At 55.5% G+C, this 15,597-nt stretch overlaps 2 protein-coding genes across 2 annotated transcripts in view; one reads left to right on the top strand and one right to left on the bottom strand.

The window, feature by feature from the left end:
- Window positions 1-2,985, bottom strand: part of fgd1 (FYVE, RhoGEF and PH domain containing 1) — a 45,263-nt gene extending 42,278 nt beyond the window's left edge. The window contains exon 1 of the mRNA XM_069183774.1: window positions 1,420-2,985. Coding sequence (XP_069039875.1) covers window positions 1,420-1,576 — 157 coding nt within the window. The 5' untranslated portion in view covers window positions 1,577-2,985. The remainder of the gene's footprint in view (window positions 1-1,419) is intronic.
- Window positions 2,986-4,888: 1,903 nt separating this feature from the next.
- gnl3l (G protein nucleolar 3 like) lies at window positions 4,889-15,079 on the top strand. Its single transcript, XM_069183782.1, has 15 exons — window positions 4,889-5,022; window positions 5,132-5,175; window positions 6,299-6,412; window positions 6,876-6,992; window positions 8,037-8,120; window positions 8,433-8,568; window positions 8,982-9,085; window positions 9,853-9,997; window positions 10,633-10,720; window positions 11,250-11,427; window positions 11,922-12,064; window positions 12,588-12,724; window positions 13,151-13,317; window positions 13,654-13,837; window positions 14,843-15,079. The coding sequence occupies exons 1-15, from the start codon at window positions 5,010-5,012 to the stop codon at window positions 14,908-14,910; spliced, it is 1,722 nt and encodes a 573-aa protein (XP_069039883.1). The 5' UTR covers window positions 4,889-5,009; the 3' UTR covers window positions 14,911-15,079.
- The last annotated feature ends 518 nt before the right edge of the window (window positions 15,080-15,597 follow it).

Here is a 15,597-nt window from a genome sequence, read left to right as displayed (position 1 = left end):
GCCGGCACGCAGGGCGGGGAGGGTGTGTGTGACCATAGGGCTGGGACACACCGGGTTGGGACAACCCCCCCCCAAAGACACCGCACCGCAGCGCGCCGTGCAGAGACCTCTCCTTGGGCTGTCGCTGGGCGCACTGCCCGGTCTTCAGTCACCATGAGAGGCGGTCAGAAAGATTTAACCTCCTGCCGCGCGCATTTCCATAGGTAGAGCACGAGCAGACGGGACTCCTCCGGACCCACGGAGTAGTATGTATCAGCATCACTGTCTGAATAGGTCGTGATCATGGTGGCGAAGAAGACAGAAAGATCCCTGTGTGCATTTCGAGACTGTACTGCAGTAGACGGGGGTTAGTCAGCGCCAGCTGACCCCGAGACACGTCCTGCATTCCTGACCCAGCCTAGCCCGACTGCAGCCTGGTGCTCTTCAGAAACCATCCGCCGCCTCGCTCATCGGACGGCGCTGTATCTGCTAACCATACAGCGGGCGACCCTGCTGTCAGTTACACGGATCGCAGCGCGGAGTCGAGAGTAGCGCCGGTCGCGTTCCTCTGGGGTGACGCGTCCTCCGCTTTCGAAATAAAAACGACCTTGATTTTAACGAGCTGAGCCGAGACTAGCGCAGCGCTTCACTGCCGAGCCGGAGAGACAGATCTTGGAAGGCGGGTGGGTGAGGGAGGGGAGTCACACGGCGTCCCGGAGGAGCCCGTGCGCAGAGATCTATTTATATTGCAGTGGGGGACAAACAAGAATTGGACTAGAAAAGGGGGGAACGCAAAACACACGCACACACACACTGCCTGTTCGTGTCTGGCGTGTGATCCGGCTGCATCCCTCTCCCCGGCAGCGTGATGCCTCAGGAAGAGCCGAGCCGGCCGGTCACGAACCGGCCCGCCTGCGAGGCTTAAAATAACGACACCGGCGTCAAAGCGTGGGGGCGCCGGCCCCGCTAGCCCCCGTTGTCAAAGTCGTGGAGAGGAGGCGGACCCGTTTATTCCCGGGTTGAGCACAGCACAGGCACTCAGATCGCGCCCGGGAACCGAGCGAACAGGCTACAGTTCTCACGCTCTTGTTTTATTCCCTGTACACACACGAACACAAACCGAGTTTAAAACAAGCCAACGGGCTACTTGTGTAGGGATCCCCCTCTGTTCACTCAACCGTCTCCGGAGAGAGGCTCTCAAAGCAGATTTCTTCCGCGACTGAGTGAGACCGAGACGGAAAAAAAAAGAAACTTTTTACGACTACGTGTTGACGTGGATCCGACCCCTAGTGAAATCGAAATGTTACGGCAAAAAAATGTTTAAACCCCGCGAGGAAGAGCCCGCAGCCGCCTGGTTTCACACAGAGCGAGCCGAGGCAGGGGGCAAGAGGAGGAGGAGGAGGAAGGCGGGCGGCGGCGGCGGCTCAGGCCGGTACTCACCTCTCCGGCGCAGGGGGGGCTGCGGGCTGGACAGACCCCCGCCGATGTGATAGGAGAACCGCATGGCCCTGAACTGGTTGGAGAAGGAGATCGGCGTTTCCGAGGGAGACCGCGGCGAACAGCTGACCAGGGCGCTGCGGGGTCTGTTCAGCTGCATCCCTGGTCTGTTCGGAAATAGATCCGTTCTTGTTCCTTTTTTTGGGGGGGGGGCGCTGTACTCGTTCCAATAAACACGATAACCTCCCCCCCTCTCCACGGCTCCCCGCCGGGCCCTGAGAAATTGATCTGCGGTGCGGGCGGAAAGCAGCCCGTGAGAGACGTCAGGCGTCCTCCGCCACCGGGGCAGCGAACACAGGCACAGTGGGTCCAATGATCAGTCCCGTCCCGGTACCGGGCCAGGGGAGTGCGCAGCCGGGGCTTTCTCGGGACCACAAACTCCATCCAAAAAGTCGATGCGGGTAACGAACGCCATTGGAATATCGAAGAGGATCCAAAACATCCAGAGTCGGTTTAACCGCAGCTGCCGCCTCCGGGGCGTCTCAAAACACACATCCCAAGTTCGGACCACGTAGAAACGCGGCGCGGCGTGAAAAGATCATTTCTGTGAAACGCGTTAGCGGCGTCCTCCCAGACCAAAACAATGCACGTAAAACAAAGTCACCCCCGGAGCGCCAGGAGAAACGTATCGCTAATTTCCGATAAGGATGTTTCCCTCTTCCACAAACAAAGCTTCGGAAGGCACATCTGGTCGTACTTTATATCCGAAAAGACGGCACGAAGCTCAGAACCCCCAAATGAAGAAACTCCCGACATTCGCACATGGCCAGTGCACTTTGAATTCTGAATCAGGCTTTTCAGGAACATAAACTATTTACATACATCCCCCCCGCCACCGCCACTGACCACCGACCACCGAAACCCAATTTCCATCGGTCTTTCCGCGCGCGGCGGAAACAGCTCTGGTCCTGCGGTTTCGCTTCGCTGTCTCCTTGTAAAAGACTCCCGAGTTTCCAAAATGCCCTCGGGGAAGGCGCTACAACTCTAGGCGCAGGAGCCCCGATCTCCTCCGCAAACTTACGGAGCCGCAGTCGGAAGGACCCCCCCGACAAACACGACCGCCTGTCCGACACGCCGGGGCGGGACGCCCGCGTTCACGGTGAGCTGCCGCCTCCTCCTCTCCAGTTTCCCGAGCGCGACCTGGCTCCGAGTTTCTCTCCCCCCGCCCCCCTCAGTCTTCCTTTCCAAAAAACCGTTTTCTACAAATATGCAGACTCAGCTGCTTGAGCGGGGGAGCGATCCTCGCTGGCCGTCTCTGCAGTTTCCTGGTTAAGTCTGGGTCCCCGCGGCGCGGCGCTCGCCCTCCTACGGGCCGGGGAGCTGCGGGGAAGTCGGGACCGGGGGGCTCCGGTAGATACCGAGCGCCTGTCCGCCTCTCCGCCGCCGCTGCGCGCTTTCACGCTCCTTTGTGTGCGAGTTGGCCGGCGGAGCCCAGTTCCTCCGTCTCCCCTGCGCTTCTCCGTGGAGCTCGTCGACAGCCGAAACCCCAGCCCCCCCTCCTCCCCCTCTCTCTTTCCCAAAGTCTGTTTCTCATTTGGAGTCGTTTTTTTTTTCCTCCGCTTGAAATTTGATGCTTTGTTTAAAAAGAACAAAACAGCGGGACCGCACTGCCTTCCTTTCAGTTCCCTTACGACGGCAAACGCTCCTGTGTTTGGAAAACTGCTTAACTTTACACCCCCACCCAACAAAGACACACACACTCCTTTTTTTTCTTTCCTTCTGTTTCACTGAAGGGTTTCTCACTACGCCGGCCTGTAGTGCTGCACCGAACTGCACTTCGTCAGCACTTTCTGTAGCTCTTCAACTCCAGACTCAACTTTTCAAAATCACGACACCCAACTACAGAACACCCTACGGACCAGCACCTAACTACAGAACACCCTACAGCCCAGCACCTAACTACAGAACACCCTACAGCCCAGCACCTAACTACCCAACACCCTACAGCCCAACACCCAACTACAGAACACCCTACAACACAGCACCTAACTACTCAACACCCTACAGCCCAGCACCTAACTACAGAACACCCTACAGCCCAGCATCTAACTACCCAACACCCTACAGCCCAACACCTAACTACAGCACACCCTACAGCACAACGCCTCACTACTCAACACCCTACAGTCCAGCACCTAACTACCCAACACCCTACAGCCCAGCACCTAACTACAGAACACCCTACAACACAGCACCTAACTACTCAACACCCTACAGCCCAACACCTGACTACTCAACAACCCCCAGGCCAGCTCCTAACTATCCATCATACCCTATAACCCAACACCTGTATACTCAACCCTCCATAACCCAACACCTGGCTACCCAACACCCAGTGTCCCAGCTAGATTTCATTCTGGGCTTCGACGATCTGGTTTCCCTAAAGTTTCCCCTTAATTAATTCACCCGCTATGTAAATAGGGATTCAATTCAGTTGTGGTCTTAGAAGGTCTCCTCATATCTGTGTAGCTCTTTGCGATCTTTCGGGATGAAAAGCACTAGCTAAAGGAAGGAGCTCTTATCCCAAAGACAGATCAGTACAGATATCAATGAGCGAGTGCTCTCATGTGGAGCGATCATCTGACTCGCCTGCCAGTGAACCTTGCATTGGCACATGGCCGGCAGAGGGCGCTCTTCCGCTTGACAAGGCCAGAATTCCGGTACTGTGCTACACTGCAGAGAGAGAAGTTTTGGTGCATTAATCTGCACGCTCGTTGCGGCACTGCGTGTGACAAGGGGAGTGTTGTACTGCGTAGAGGAACGTCCCCGCTATGATAATGGACTGAAATGGGCGCCATATGCTCACACACAACTAGATCTAGTAGCATATTTTGATTTACGCATGCTTTTAGAAAACTGAAGTTGAGGGGTTTGGGGTTCAGTCGCAATGTTTTAAAGCGACACGGTGGGCGCAGGGGGCAGCATTGCTGCCTCGCAGTACGGGGGGCCTTGTGCTCAGTGCCCGGGGTGCTGTCTGTGTGGAGTTTGCATGTTCTCTCCGTGTTCGCGAGGAATTTCCACCCACAGCCCAAAAGACACGCTGCTAGGTTACAGCTCTGGGTCCCCGTGTTAGGGTCTGTGTGTGTGTGTCCTTGATGGACTCTGTCCAGGGTGCACCCTGTTTTGCGCCCGTTGCTTGCTGGGATCGGGTCCGGCTCGCCCGTGACCCTGAACGGGTGGATGAATTTGTGAGCGTTCATATAAAATCCACCCCGACCTCTCCGCCTCAGTGCACGGCAGTTCAATTCAACTCGCATCAATACGCAGTAATTCACAAACCACATTTTTCGTTGCACAGTCAAAGAGGAAACTAGTAGATTTAATTCCACTGCGTTTATGAAGCGCTGCAAGACTCCTGTTCCTCGCATCTTTCTTCTTCAATTCGCAGGCTGCTCAGCTAATCGTACACGACTCTCCTCTGCGCCTGTCCGCTTGTCACGCGACACCCAAGCGTTTTTACGACAGTCCATGCGAGATCGAGCTAAACGGTGGCTTTACGGCAGCTCCATTGCCCAGCCAGGCTAGACGAAAGCATGTCGAAAGCGAGTGAGTTTGCGGGCAGATTGTTGTAGAAACCTAAATGACTGCTGTGATTACACTTGTTTTGTTTTTTTCTTTAATGACGAGTTATTAATATTTTGTTTTGTTGTTTTAGAACAGAAAAGAGCGAAGAGACTCGGTTTTACTGGGCGGAAAAAGGTAAGCGTGTTAACTATTTTCTAAACCATATGGGTAGCTCGTCTCTGCGTGAGGAGTCGCGTGGGATTATGGGTCTTGTAGTTTTTCGGGGAGAGGTTTAAATGTTGCCAATTAGGTCGGCGAACTACATCCCCCCGAAGCCCCACGTTTCGCCGGTCTGTGTGTTCTGTCTCATGTCTCATTATTTTCTGCTACTACTGTAAACAATTTGAGCAGGTTTTTTTTTTGGCATAACCGATCAATACATTGTTGTCAAAACAGTAATAACTAGCAAGACGTTTACAACACTGGAGGGTTATTTTAGGGACTCGGGAGCCGAGGTATTTCTCGCAGTGCAGCAAAAAGTTCTTCTGTCTGCTTCTCCCCGCTGGCAGTGGGAGCACAGCCTGTCCAATTCGACCCGGATACATGGTTCGAACTTTTTACGAAAAAAAAACGAAATAGTCCGGCGAAACCCGTCTCACACTTGAGTCCGCTCGTGTAGTTCAACGCTTGTGCAACTGCAATCTTCGTGACGATCGTTTCCAGAGTGTACACGCATATCCTTAAATTAATATTGATGCGCAATATAGAATCCTGTGTGATTGATAGACGTAATAAGATACAACCCAGTGTCAAAGGACTGCACATTTAACACTGTACCAGAATGTGTTCTTCCCAAACACATGCATCTGTTCACCTGCAGGCAAACGCTATCGAGTCTCTCTTTTCTGCTGTCTCACTTGCGTATAAGCAAGTGCAACTTCATGTACAGTATATATCACGTGTGTATTGATGGACGATGTGTGGGGGTTTTAAAAACCTGCTCGTTAGAGTAGGCTGTAAGATCAAGATTAATGTGCATGTGAAAGTTCACTGACTCAGCCTAGTGAGGAGCAGGAAAAAACTCCTTTAAGGTGACAGAGTTCACATGGGGCTGGGGTGGGGGATCAGTGCTGATATCAGGGTCCTGGAGGGTCCCTCTCGTGCCACGAGCAAGGTCCAATCAGTGCTGTTATTCGGTCATTTCGGGGTTCAGTTGTGTAGCAGAGGTGAGCAGGCATCCCAGAACCAGGGTGGGGGAACCCCTGTCCAGGAACACAGGAGGCCACCGCTCCTCTGACGCTGTTCTGTCGGCCTGCAGGGCGGCGATGGGGAGCAGACCAAGACGCAGGGAGGGAGGAAGGACCCAGGGGTGCCCAACGTGCGGCACGTCAAGGAGCATGCTCGGAGGGAGGCGGAGCTGAGGAAGAAGAGGGTGAGAGAGGGAATCGAGCTCCCCCCACGCACCACACGGCGCAGTCCGTTTCTGATCTTACTGTGAGCCGCAGGCTGTCGTGTGTAGCACCTTGCAAAAGTGCTCCCTCCCTCCCACTGATGTCCCACTTGAGTGCTTTGCAGATGACATATTGAATGTGAAATGTTTTAATCAGGGGGGGGCAGCTTTAGCATTGCAGCCTCTCAACACGGGGGGGGCCCTGGGTTCAATTCCTGGGGCAGCTGTCTGTGTGGAGCTTGCATGTTCTCCCCGGATCCGCGCGTGTGTTCCCTCCCACAGTCCCAAGACAGACTGGTGGGTTAACTGGCTCTTGGGGAGAGACTGGCCCAGGTGTGAGTGAGTGTGCGTGTTTGTGTTGGTCTGCCCCGTGAGGGACTGGCGCCCCCTGGTGTGATGGTGAGAGGGGGGGATAACTCCGTCCTGACTTGACTGGCCCCCGCAGCTGGAAGAGCTCCAGGAGAAGCAGAGGGCGTCCCGGGACAGGGAGCTCATGAAGCGCCGTAGCCTGGACAGTTTCCAGAGGGACGCGCAGCTCCGGCAGAGGGATTTCGAGCAGAAGGTAACGGGACACGGCTCCGGGCGCGGCTTCTCCGCAGGGAGGCTCCTGGCTTCGGCATTCCGCGTGGCTGTTTTTTAAAGAGCAGTTGTCACCCGCGGTTTCAGCACTGAACCAAAACCCGTCTTCCTGATCGTTAACGAGAAAGAGGAGCTCCCTCCTCATTCCCCTCCGGGGGCCGGCGACTGTGTCCGCAGTGCTGACCCTCCAGAGTCTCCGCTCCTGGGGTCACGGTCTCTGCGATCACGTCCCTGCAGATCTCCTGCTCAGGTGTTTGTGATCCGTGTGGACATCCATCGGGAGAACCTTATCCCTTCTGCCTCCCCACAAATTCACAAAGGCATTATAAAATGGCAGTCTTTTTTTCGTGCAGGGTGCACTGAAGTTTGATAGAGTTGATGTGAAGCAGGTAAATTCGTCACACTGATTAATATTCATCAACGGGGCTCTGCTGAGGAGTCCAAGGTACTTGGTACCGTCCAGTCGGAGTTCTGTAGCCACTAGACGCTGCAGTTGGGCTTCACACTGGGATCTTTCTCCTATTATGGCGACGCGTCTTGTCACAGTCTCCTGGGTCTTCTCTGGTTAGAATTGACTGATGCAGCTCTCTGAGGTTTTTTGAACAGTTATTAATCTCCATGTGCTTTAGTGTTCTGAAAGCACGTGTGCACAGAGTGAGACGCTTCTTATGATGTTTGTAAGAACCTCAAGCCTGTGAAATCTTGTGTCCAACCCCAGGGCAGGTCTAAGGAGACAGGCTTGGTGAAATTGACACAGAGGACCATCTGGCCCAGAGACTGTTCTAGGAGAATTGAAACAGTGGTGCTCCTACCTCGTTATGCACTTAATGCAATTTTTCTATCAGTCTTTACCCATTCTATTTGACTTTCTGTCCATAAGCTTAGGCACCTTAGTCTGTCTCCCATCAACATCTCATTCTTTCTGTTAATGAATGCTTTAAATGATCATAATGGAAGCATCTGGCAAATTCTACTGTTCTGTCTGCTGTCCACCCGTGTCTCTCATTATATTTATTTTCTGGCTCAGGAAACGGAGATCAGGAATTTGGAAAAACACGCCAACTTTGAAAACGAAAACTCCAGAAAGGCATACTACAGAGAATTTAAAAAGGTGTGTATTTTTATAAAAGTGTATCAGGTGCCACTCTGGCCAGTTTTGTCATAGGAGTGGGACGTGTGGTGTTTGTTTGACTTGTACCCTGTACAGTGATTGGCTACCAAAGATTAGTCTGTGTTGTGTTATGATTGGCTGGGTGCCGGGTGACTCCGCCTATCGTTGAGGTTTGCAGTGTCAGTTCTGTGTTACGATTGGCTGGGTGCCTGAGTGTTCCCGCCCATCACTGTAGTTGCCAGTCAGTGAGTGATGCGTGGGGAACAGAGGCTGACCCAGCCCCCCGTGATCCCAGGCTGTGTTCTGCCCCAGGTGATCGACGCGGCAGATGTCATTCTGGAGGTGCTGGACGCCCGAGACCCCCTGGGCTGCCGCTGCCCCCAGGTGGAGCAGGCGGTGGTGCAGAGTGGGACGAATAAGAAGATCGTCCTGGTGCTCAACAAGATCGGTATGCCGGGGTCGTTATTCCCTTGCTGGGAAGCTCAATGACAAGGAGCACCCGTTATGTTTTGTAAACTCACCTTGTTCAAAATAAAAGCTGAAGGACAGTAAAAGAGGGAGAGTACTGAAGTAACCATGTTTTCTCTGGTTATACTTTACCCAAAGAGTTGTGGGTGAAAGGAACAAGCTATTGTAGATTCAAAATTATTGTAATAACCTCTGTGTGTTTTTTTACTTGTCTAAACCAGTGCATAAAGTTATTTATAAACTAAACTTTTAACAAAAGAGTTCCCATGCATCTTGGAGCATTTGGGCCTTATTTTCTTAATCTGTCTCTTGCATTCCTAACTCTCAACTGTTATGTTCTCCCATCCCCCTCCTCCAATCTTCCTCTCTTCCCACTTCTCCCTCCCTCCTCAGACCTGGTCTCCAAAGACATTGTGGAGAAGTGGATCAAGTATCTGAGGAACGAGTTCCCCACTGTGGCCTTCAAATCCTCCACACAGCAGCAGAGCAGGAACCTGGTAAGAGCAGACCTGACTGACACGGCCCCCTGGACTGAGCCTGCCCCCCGGCTCATGACTGACACACCCTCGGTACTGATCCCGCCCACTGGCTCATGACTGACACACCTCCCGTACTGATCCCGCCCCTTGGCTCATGACTGACACGCCTCCCGTACTGATCCCGCCCCCTGGCACATGACTGAGACGCCCCAGTAATGACCCCGCCCACCGGCTCATGACTGACACACCTCCCGTACTGATCCCGCCCCTTGGCTCATGACTGACACGCCTCCCGTACTGATCCCGCCCCCTGGCACATGACTGAGATGCCCCAGTAATGACCCCGTCCACCGGCTCATGACTGACACCCCCCCAGTACTGATCCCTCCCACCGACTCATGACTGACACGCCCCCAGAACTGATCCCTCCCACCGACTCATGACTGACAAGCCCCCAGAACTGACCCCTCCCACCGACCCATGACTGACACGCCCCCAGTACTGATCCCTCCCACCGACTCATGACTGACACGCCCCCAGTACTGATCCCTCCCACCGACTCATGACTGACACGCCCCCAGAACTGACCCCTCCCACCGACTCATGACTGACACGCCCCCAGTACTGATCCCTCCCACCGACTCATGACTGACACGCCCCCAGAACTGACCCCTCCCACCGACTCATGACTGACACGCCCCCAGTACTGATCCCTCCCACCGACTCATGACACACCTTTGCAGGCCTACAAATTGAAAACGTGTTTGTTTATTTGTGAAATGCAGAAGCGCAGTCGTGTGCCAGTGGCCCAGGCCACCGCAGAGCTCCTGAGCAGCAGCGCGTGCGTCGGCGCCGACTGCCTGATGAAGCTGCTGGGCAACTACTGCCGCAACCTGGACATCAAGACGGCCATCACGGTGGGCGTGGTGGGTGAGTGACGCCCCAGGCTCTTGAGCCCTTCGCTTCGACACATTCCAACACATTCCGCAGAGGCCGGGTCGGGCGGAGAATCGCTGACCAGTTACTGCTTCTCAGAGTCCTCCTGCCCAAGAAAAACTAAATCCACCTTGTCTTACTGGCAGGTCCTTCATCACCAGTAGCACACGGTCACTGAGCCCTGTTCAATATTCCAGATTTTTTTCAGTAATTTAGAATGGAAACTGCAGTAATTCACTCCAGAGCTGTGGTCAGCAGCAGAAGACAGATGACCGGTCCGAGTGGTCAGCAGGGCAGGACAGCAAGCAGCCCAGTTCCCAGGGGAGTCTGGGGGTCCTGTGGCTTGTAGTCCGTCTCCTCTCCCGCTCGGGTTCCTGGCCCGATTGCTGGTCTGTCTGGGGTCGAGTGTCGCCTGTCCTCAGGGATGGCCGGGAGTCTGGGAGTCGGTACAGTGGCTCCCTACAGTCCGCGGTTTCCTGCGGTAAAGTCACACAGGAGCACAGCCCGGGGGGGGGGCTGGTGAATCGCAGGGGGGCCGCGGGAGAACACCCCGCACAAACGCGTCGGGCGGGGAGCGCGCCCCTCGGGCTCTGGGCTGAAGCACCTCCTCTCCCCTCTCCCGCCCCCAGGCTTCCCCAACGTCGGGAAGAGCAGTCTGATCAACAGTCTGAAACGGGCTCGAGCGTGCAGCGTGGGGGCCACGCCCGGGGTCACCAGGTAAGGCCGCGCTCCGCCGACGGCTCGGCCCGGCGGTACCTGCGCTCACACCGCGGGCACTGGTGTCCGCCGGCCGCAGCTGCAGCTCCGGGTTCACTGACCTCCTCCCCTGCGCGGAAGTGGCAGCAAGGTTGTTTGTACTGTTTGAAACCCAAGGAGCGGCATGGAGGCCGTGTCTCCCCGTGTCTATGTGGGTTTCCTCTCAGGTGCTCCTTTTTCCTCCCCCAGTCCAGAGACATACTGGGAGGTTAATTGGCGTCTGGGAAGTTGGCCCAGGTGTGCATGTCTGTGTGTCCTGCAGTGGAGAAGCGTCCTGTCCAGGGCGCGCCCTGCCTTGTGCCCGTTGCTTGCTGGGATAGGCTCTGGCTCCCCTGCCACCCTGAATTGGAAGAAGAAGCGGTTGGAAAATGGAGGCATGGATTGATGATTTTAGCCTTCAGCAGTACAATCGGGGCGACCATAAGCATTGCGAAACGGGACCGCGCTGCTATGCGGTTTCTGTCCTGATCCGTGTTCCCTGCGGGAGCAGGTGCCTGCAGGAGGTGCACCTGGACAAGCACATCAAGCTGCTGGACTGCCCGGGCATCGTCATGGCAACCTCGCTGACGGACGCCGCGATGGTCCTGCGGAACTGCGTGAAGATCGAGCAGCTGGTCGACCCCGTCGCGCCCGTGGAGGCCATCCTGAGGCGCTGCAGCAAGCAGCAGGTGAGTCATGTGACCGCGGAGAACACGCAGACTCCACACAGACAGGCGAGTCACGTGGTTGTAGACCGGTCTGCTCCTCCTCCTTTGTGCCTCTAGGTCTTTGCTGGCTGGCCTCTCCCCTCAGTACGTGACGCTGCACTGATAAAATACAAACAGCGCAGTTAGGAGGCATCCGCAACAGACGGCACTTTTCATCCCAGCTTTCCAGCATTGGAACTGCAGTCATAACACATTCTGTGTGCAGAGAGACAGAGCAGCGCTGGTCACCCAGACCATTAGAAAATGGATGCAGCTCTTTGTTTTTGTGTTGAGTTTCCTCTGCTCTTTGACTCCCTCGTTCCTGACACCCTTGTGCCTTGGCCCTGGCATACCGATGTTGAGCGTGCAGGAGTGGAGTGGAGTCGGGAGGCGTTGCTTTGCGCGCAGAGTCTCGGGTGCGTGGAGCGAGGGGCTCTCTCAAGCCGGCTCCCTTTCCTCCCTTCCTGTGCCCCCAGATCATGCAGCACTACGGCATTCCCGACTTCCGCAGCACGCTGGAGTTCCTGGCCCTGCTGGCTCGCAGGCAGGGCAAGCTGAGGAAGGGGGGGCTGCCCGACCACGACAAGGCGGCCAAGAGCATCCTCCTGGACTGGACAGGGTGAGGCGGCAGGACACTCGCTGGGGTTTTACTGCGGCTCAACTCAGCGGGGAGGGGCCTGCGCCTGGCACGCCCTCGGTGGGGAGGGGCCTGCGCCTGGCACGCCCTCGGTGGGGAGGGGCCTGCGCCTGGCACGCCCACAGCAAGCATTTTTCCTTCCGCAGAGTTGTGGTTGGTCACATTTCAGAAAACACACCTGGGTGAGGGTAGTACTGATACAGGAATGCAGCCCTGGTCCTGTAGGAACACTATATCTCTCTCCCAGCATCCTACTGGGGAGGGGGATACAGTATATGAGACAAGTGCACGGTGAGAATGTTACCCATTACAAATCCCATCTGACCTTTCTAAAGGCGGAAATACATTTGCAGATCTGCCCTGTATTGAACGGTGAAACCGGTGAGCCTGTGACTGAGACCCCAGCTGGAGCAGTAACCAGCAGCAGCTCTGTGTCCCAGCTACACCGGTGCCTGGTGCAGTACAGTACAGCGCCTTGTTCAGTCGTGACTCTGCCGTCTCTCAGGGGCAGGATCAGCTACTTCACCCACCCGCCCGAGACCCACACCCTGCCCACGCACGTCAGCGCGGAGATCGTGGCCGAGATGGGCAAGGCGTTCGACTGGGAGGAGCTGGAGAGGGGGAACCAGGAGGCGCTGGCTGGTAAGGCGGCGCTCTTGCAGCAGAGGTCACTTCCTGTGTGATCAAAGCGCAATGCAAGTCAACAACGAAAAAGACCTTCTCCGGGCAGGTGGAGGAAAAATGAGGTCAGCACAGTGGCCCGGGGGTTTTCCTGGGCCTGCTTCTCAGACCGGGGTCCTGTCAGTGTGGAGTTTGCATGTTGTCCGTGTGAGTGTTCTCCAGCTGCTCTAGTTTCCTCTCGGCTTCACGCGCTGGCGGGATCGGTTAGCGTTCGCGCTCGCGTGTGCCGGTGTGTGTGCGCGCGCGGGCTGCAGTCCCGGCCTGGACTCTGTGCTCCTGGCCAGTCTCTGCCTTAGAGGGCCTCCCCAGTGAGATGCAGCTTTCTGAGGACGGCAGGAGAGAAGTGGAGCAGAGCTCACGCGCGCCTGTCTGGTTCTCCTTTTCCAGAGGTGACCGGCCCCACCGAGCACGCTGGCTTCTGCATCACGACCTCGGGCATGACCCCGGGGGAGCAGGGGGAGCCCCCGGCTGAGCGGGACATGGACGACGCGTCGCGGGAAGAGCCCGACCTCGAGGAGGGGGCCGAGTCCATGGAGGACGACCAGGATGCGGAGGTGGGGTGGTGCTTAAGTGCACGTTTTTGGGGGGGGGATTTAGGCTGTGGGTGGGTGAGAACCGTGACGTGCGCGCTGGCGCCCCCTGTCTCTAGTCATGTGCACGGCGGGGCGCGTACTGGGCAGCCTCGGTGACGGCAGGGCCTGAGACCCCGCTGCTGTGCCGGTTCAGAGGCCTGTTAGCAGGAATAGGAGTGCGTGTGTCGCATTTCTCTCCATCGTTAGTGTTTGTTAATGAATCACACGCTTTTAGCGTGGAGTTGCGGCTGGAGGCGTCCAGGTGTGGCCTGGAGTTCCCGCGGTCTGGGACTGTCCCTCTCCCCTCCTCTCGCGCAGCTCGGGCCGATGACGGTGCAGCTGGCTCGGCCGCGCGCGAGGTCGGGCGGAGCCGGAGCCGCCGGGCGCGCCGAAGTGCCCCGGGCGCCCCGCCTGTCGGACATCCTGGACATCGACCCCCTGCAGCAGGGTCAGGCGCTGCTGGCAGCCGGCAAGAAGAGGAAGAAGCAGCAGAAGAGGGCAGGTACGCGGCCTCGAACCCGGGACCCCGCCTCGCGCGGCCTCCAGGGCAGCAAAGAGTGGGACCGGTCAGCTCTGGGAAAGGGCACGGGTCACATGAGCATGGCCACACAGCCCTAATTCGGTGTCCAGCAGGTCTTAGCTGTTGGCAACAGCTGTGCCCAGCTGTGTACCGGCACACCACAACTACCCTTGACCTGAGAAGAGGGTTCAAATGAGATTTCACCATCCATCCACTTTCCAACTGCTTTATCCAGTACGGAGTCGTGTGGAGCAAGCAGATAGCACAAGGCAGGATACACCCTGGATGGGACGCCAGTCCATCGCTGGACACACGCAGACAGACACACTCGAGCCAGGGCCAAATTTTCCCAGAATCCAGTTAACCCAGCAGTATGTCTTTGGACGGTGGGAGCAGATCGGAGCACCCAGAGGAGACCCACCCGAGCACAGGGAGAACGCACAGACAGCACCCCAGGAATGAATCCACCAGCCCCAACACTTTGAGGCAGCAGCTCTAACCAATGAACTCTATCCACTATTGCCCAGTATTTGATCAGATCAGTTCCATCCTTCTCCACACACGTGGCCTGGTAACAGTTTGAAGAGACTTAAGAAAATGGCTGTATGGTGGACTTGATATGTTAGAGATGGGATCCCCTCATGTGTGGTCTGTGCATGTGCCTCTAGGGACTATAGCCAGACGGTGCACTCACTGCCCCCCTGCTAGCTGACAGCAGGAAAGGGAATGGGCATGGCCGTGCATCATGGGATACTGCAGTTTCAGGCTTTAAGAGCTCGTACGATCTGCATTCCAGCTGAGCTCTCTAACTACCCCCTTGAGCTAATTAATTGGGCCAATTGAACACTTTGTTGCATTCACAGAATAAAAGGACCCAGAAATCCTGCTGGGCTACGGTGGGTGTGCAGCTGTGGCTCAGTGTGATCAACTCTGGCAAATATCTGTTTGTGATCAGTTCCTGTTTTTTTTCTCTCCCCAATCCCTCAGATAAAATCGCAACCAAGCTCTCGGACACCCTGACGGCCGCGATGAATTTCGGACTCTCCGACAGCTGAGAAACTCCGTTTGCTCTGGAGCCGAAGAAGGAGATTTGTACAAAACACGAGTGTACAGAGGAGAAACCATGTTTGTGTGTCAGCAAACTCTCTTGGCCTCACACCATCAGCGCCGCATGGTTGATGAGTGAACATTGCAAATAAATCCATATTTATCCTGTTTTTACAAGGAGGGTCACAGTTTCATTTGATGCACTTCTACATCCCAAATACAAATTTGTGAGGAACAGGTGGCGCCTTCAGAAATGGCTGTTTCCTGTCCAAGAGCACTTTCTTTATCTGCTGTGCACGAGTGACTGAATCACACCTAGACTCACACCCTCAGCTGTTCTTACAGCAGCTGTGTAGGGCCCTACAGGAGGACTGTGAACTTAGTGTTGTTGTTGAGAAAGTGGAGAGAACCTGAGTTGCAGAAGCAGACAACACTGTGAACAGAGTCCTCCTGTGAAGGGGATATTTTGTTTGCTGACCTTGCCAGTACAGAAGGCATTAAGTTATGCTGTTAGATTGTTTTTAGAAAAGGTTCAATTATAGCTTTTAATTTATATTGGATAGACATACTGTACACCTGGACAGCACTTCCGTCATTTATGTGCTCAGAGGTGATGGCATCACAAAAGAGCGCACGTTGTCAATACAGCCTTGATGTTTCACACACAAGACAAAACACTTTCGGCATCCGCTGCC

The sequence above is a fragment of the Lepisosteus oculatus genome, chromosome 2, assembly GCF_040954835.1.
Source record: "Lepisosteus oculatus isolate fLepOcu1 chromosome 2, fLepOcu1.hap2, whole genome shotgun sequence".
NCBI classification, from domain to species: Eukaryota; Metazoa; Chordata; class Actinopteri; order Semionotiformes; family Lepisosteidae; genus Lepisosteus; species Lepisosteus oculatus.
This window is presented reverse-complemented; position numbering and strand designations above follow the sequence as displayed.

Bases quoted from the DNA above. Each gene is read 5' to 3' on its own strand.
- gnl3l (XM_069183782.1), top strand. The intron at 6,413-6,875 runs GTGAGAGAGGGA...TGGCCCCCGCAG, and splicing joins CGGAGCTGAGGAAGAAGAGG to CTGGAAGAGCTCCAGGAGAA. The intron at 9,086-9,852 runs GTAAGAGCAGAC...TGTGAAATGCAG, and splicing joins AGCAGCAGAGCAGGAACCTG to AAGCGCAGTCGTGTGCCAGT.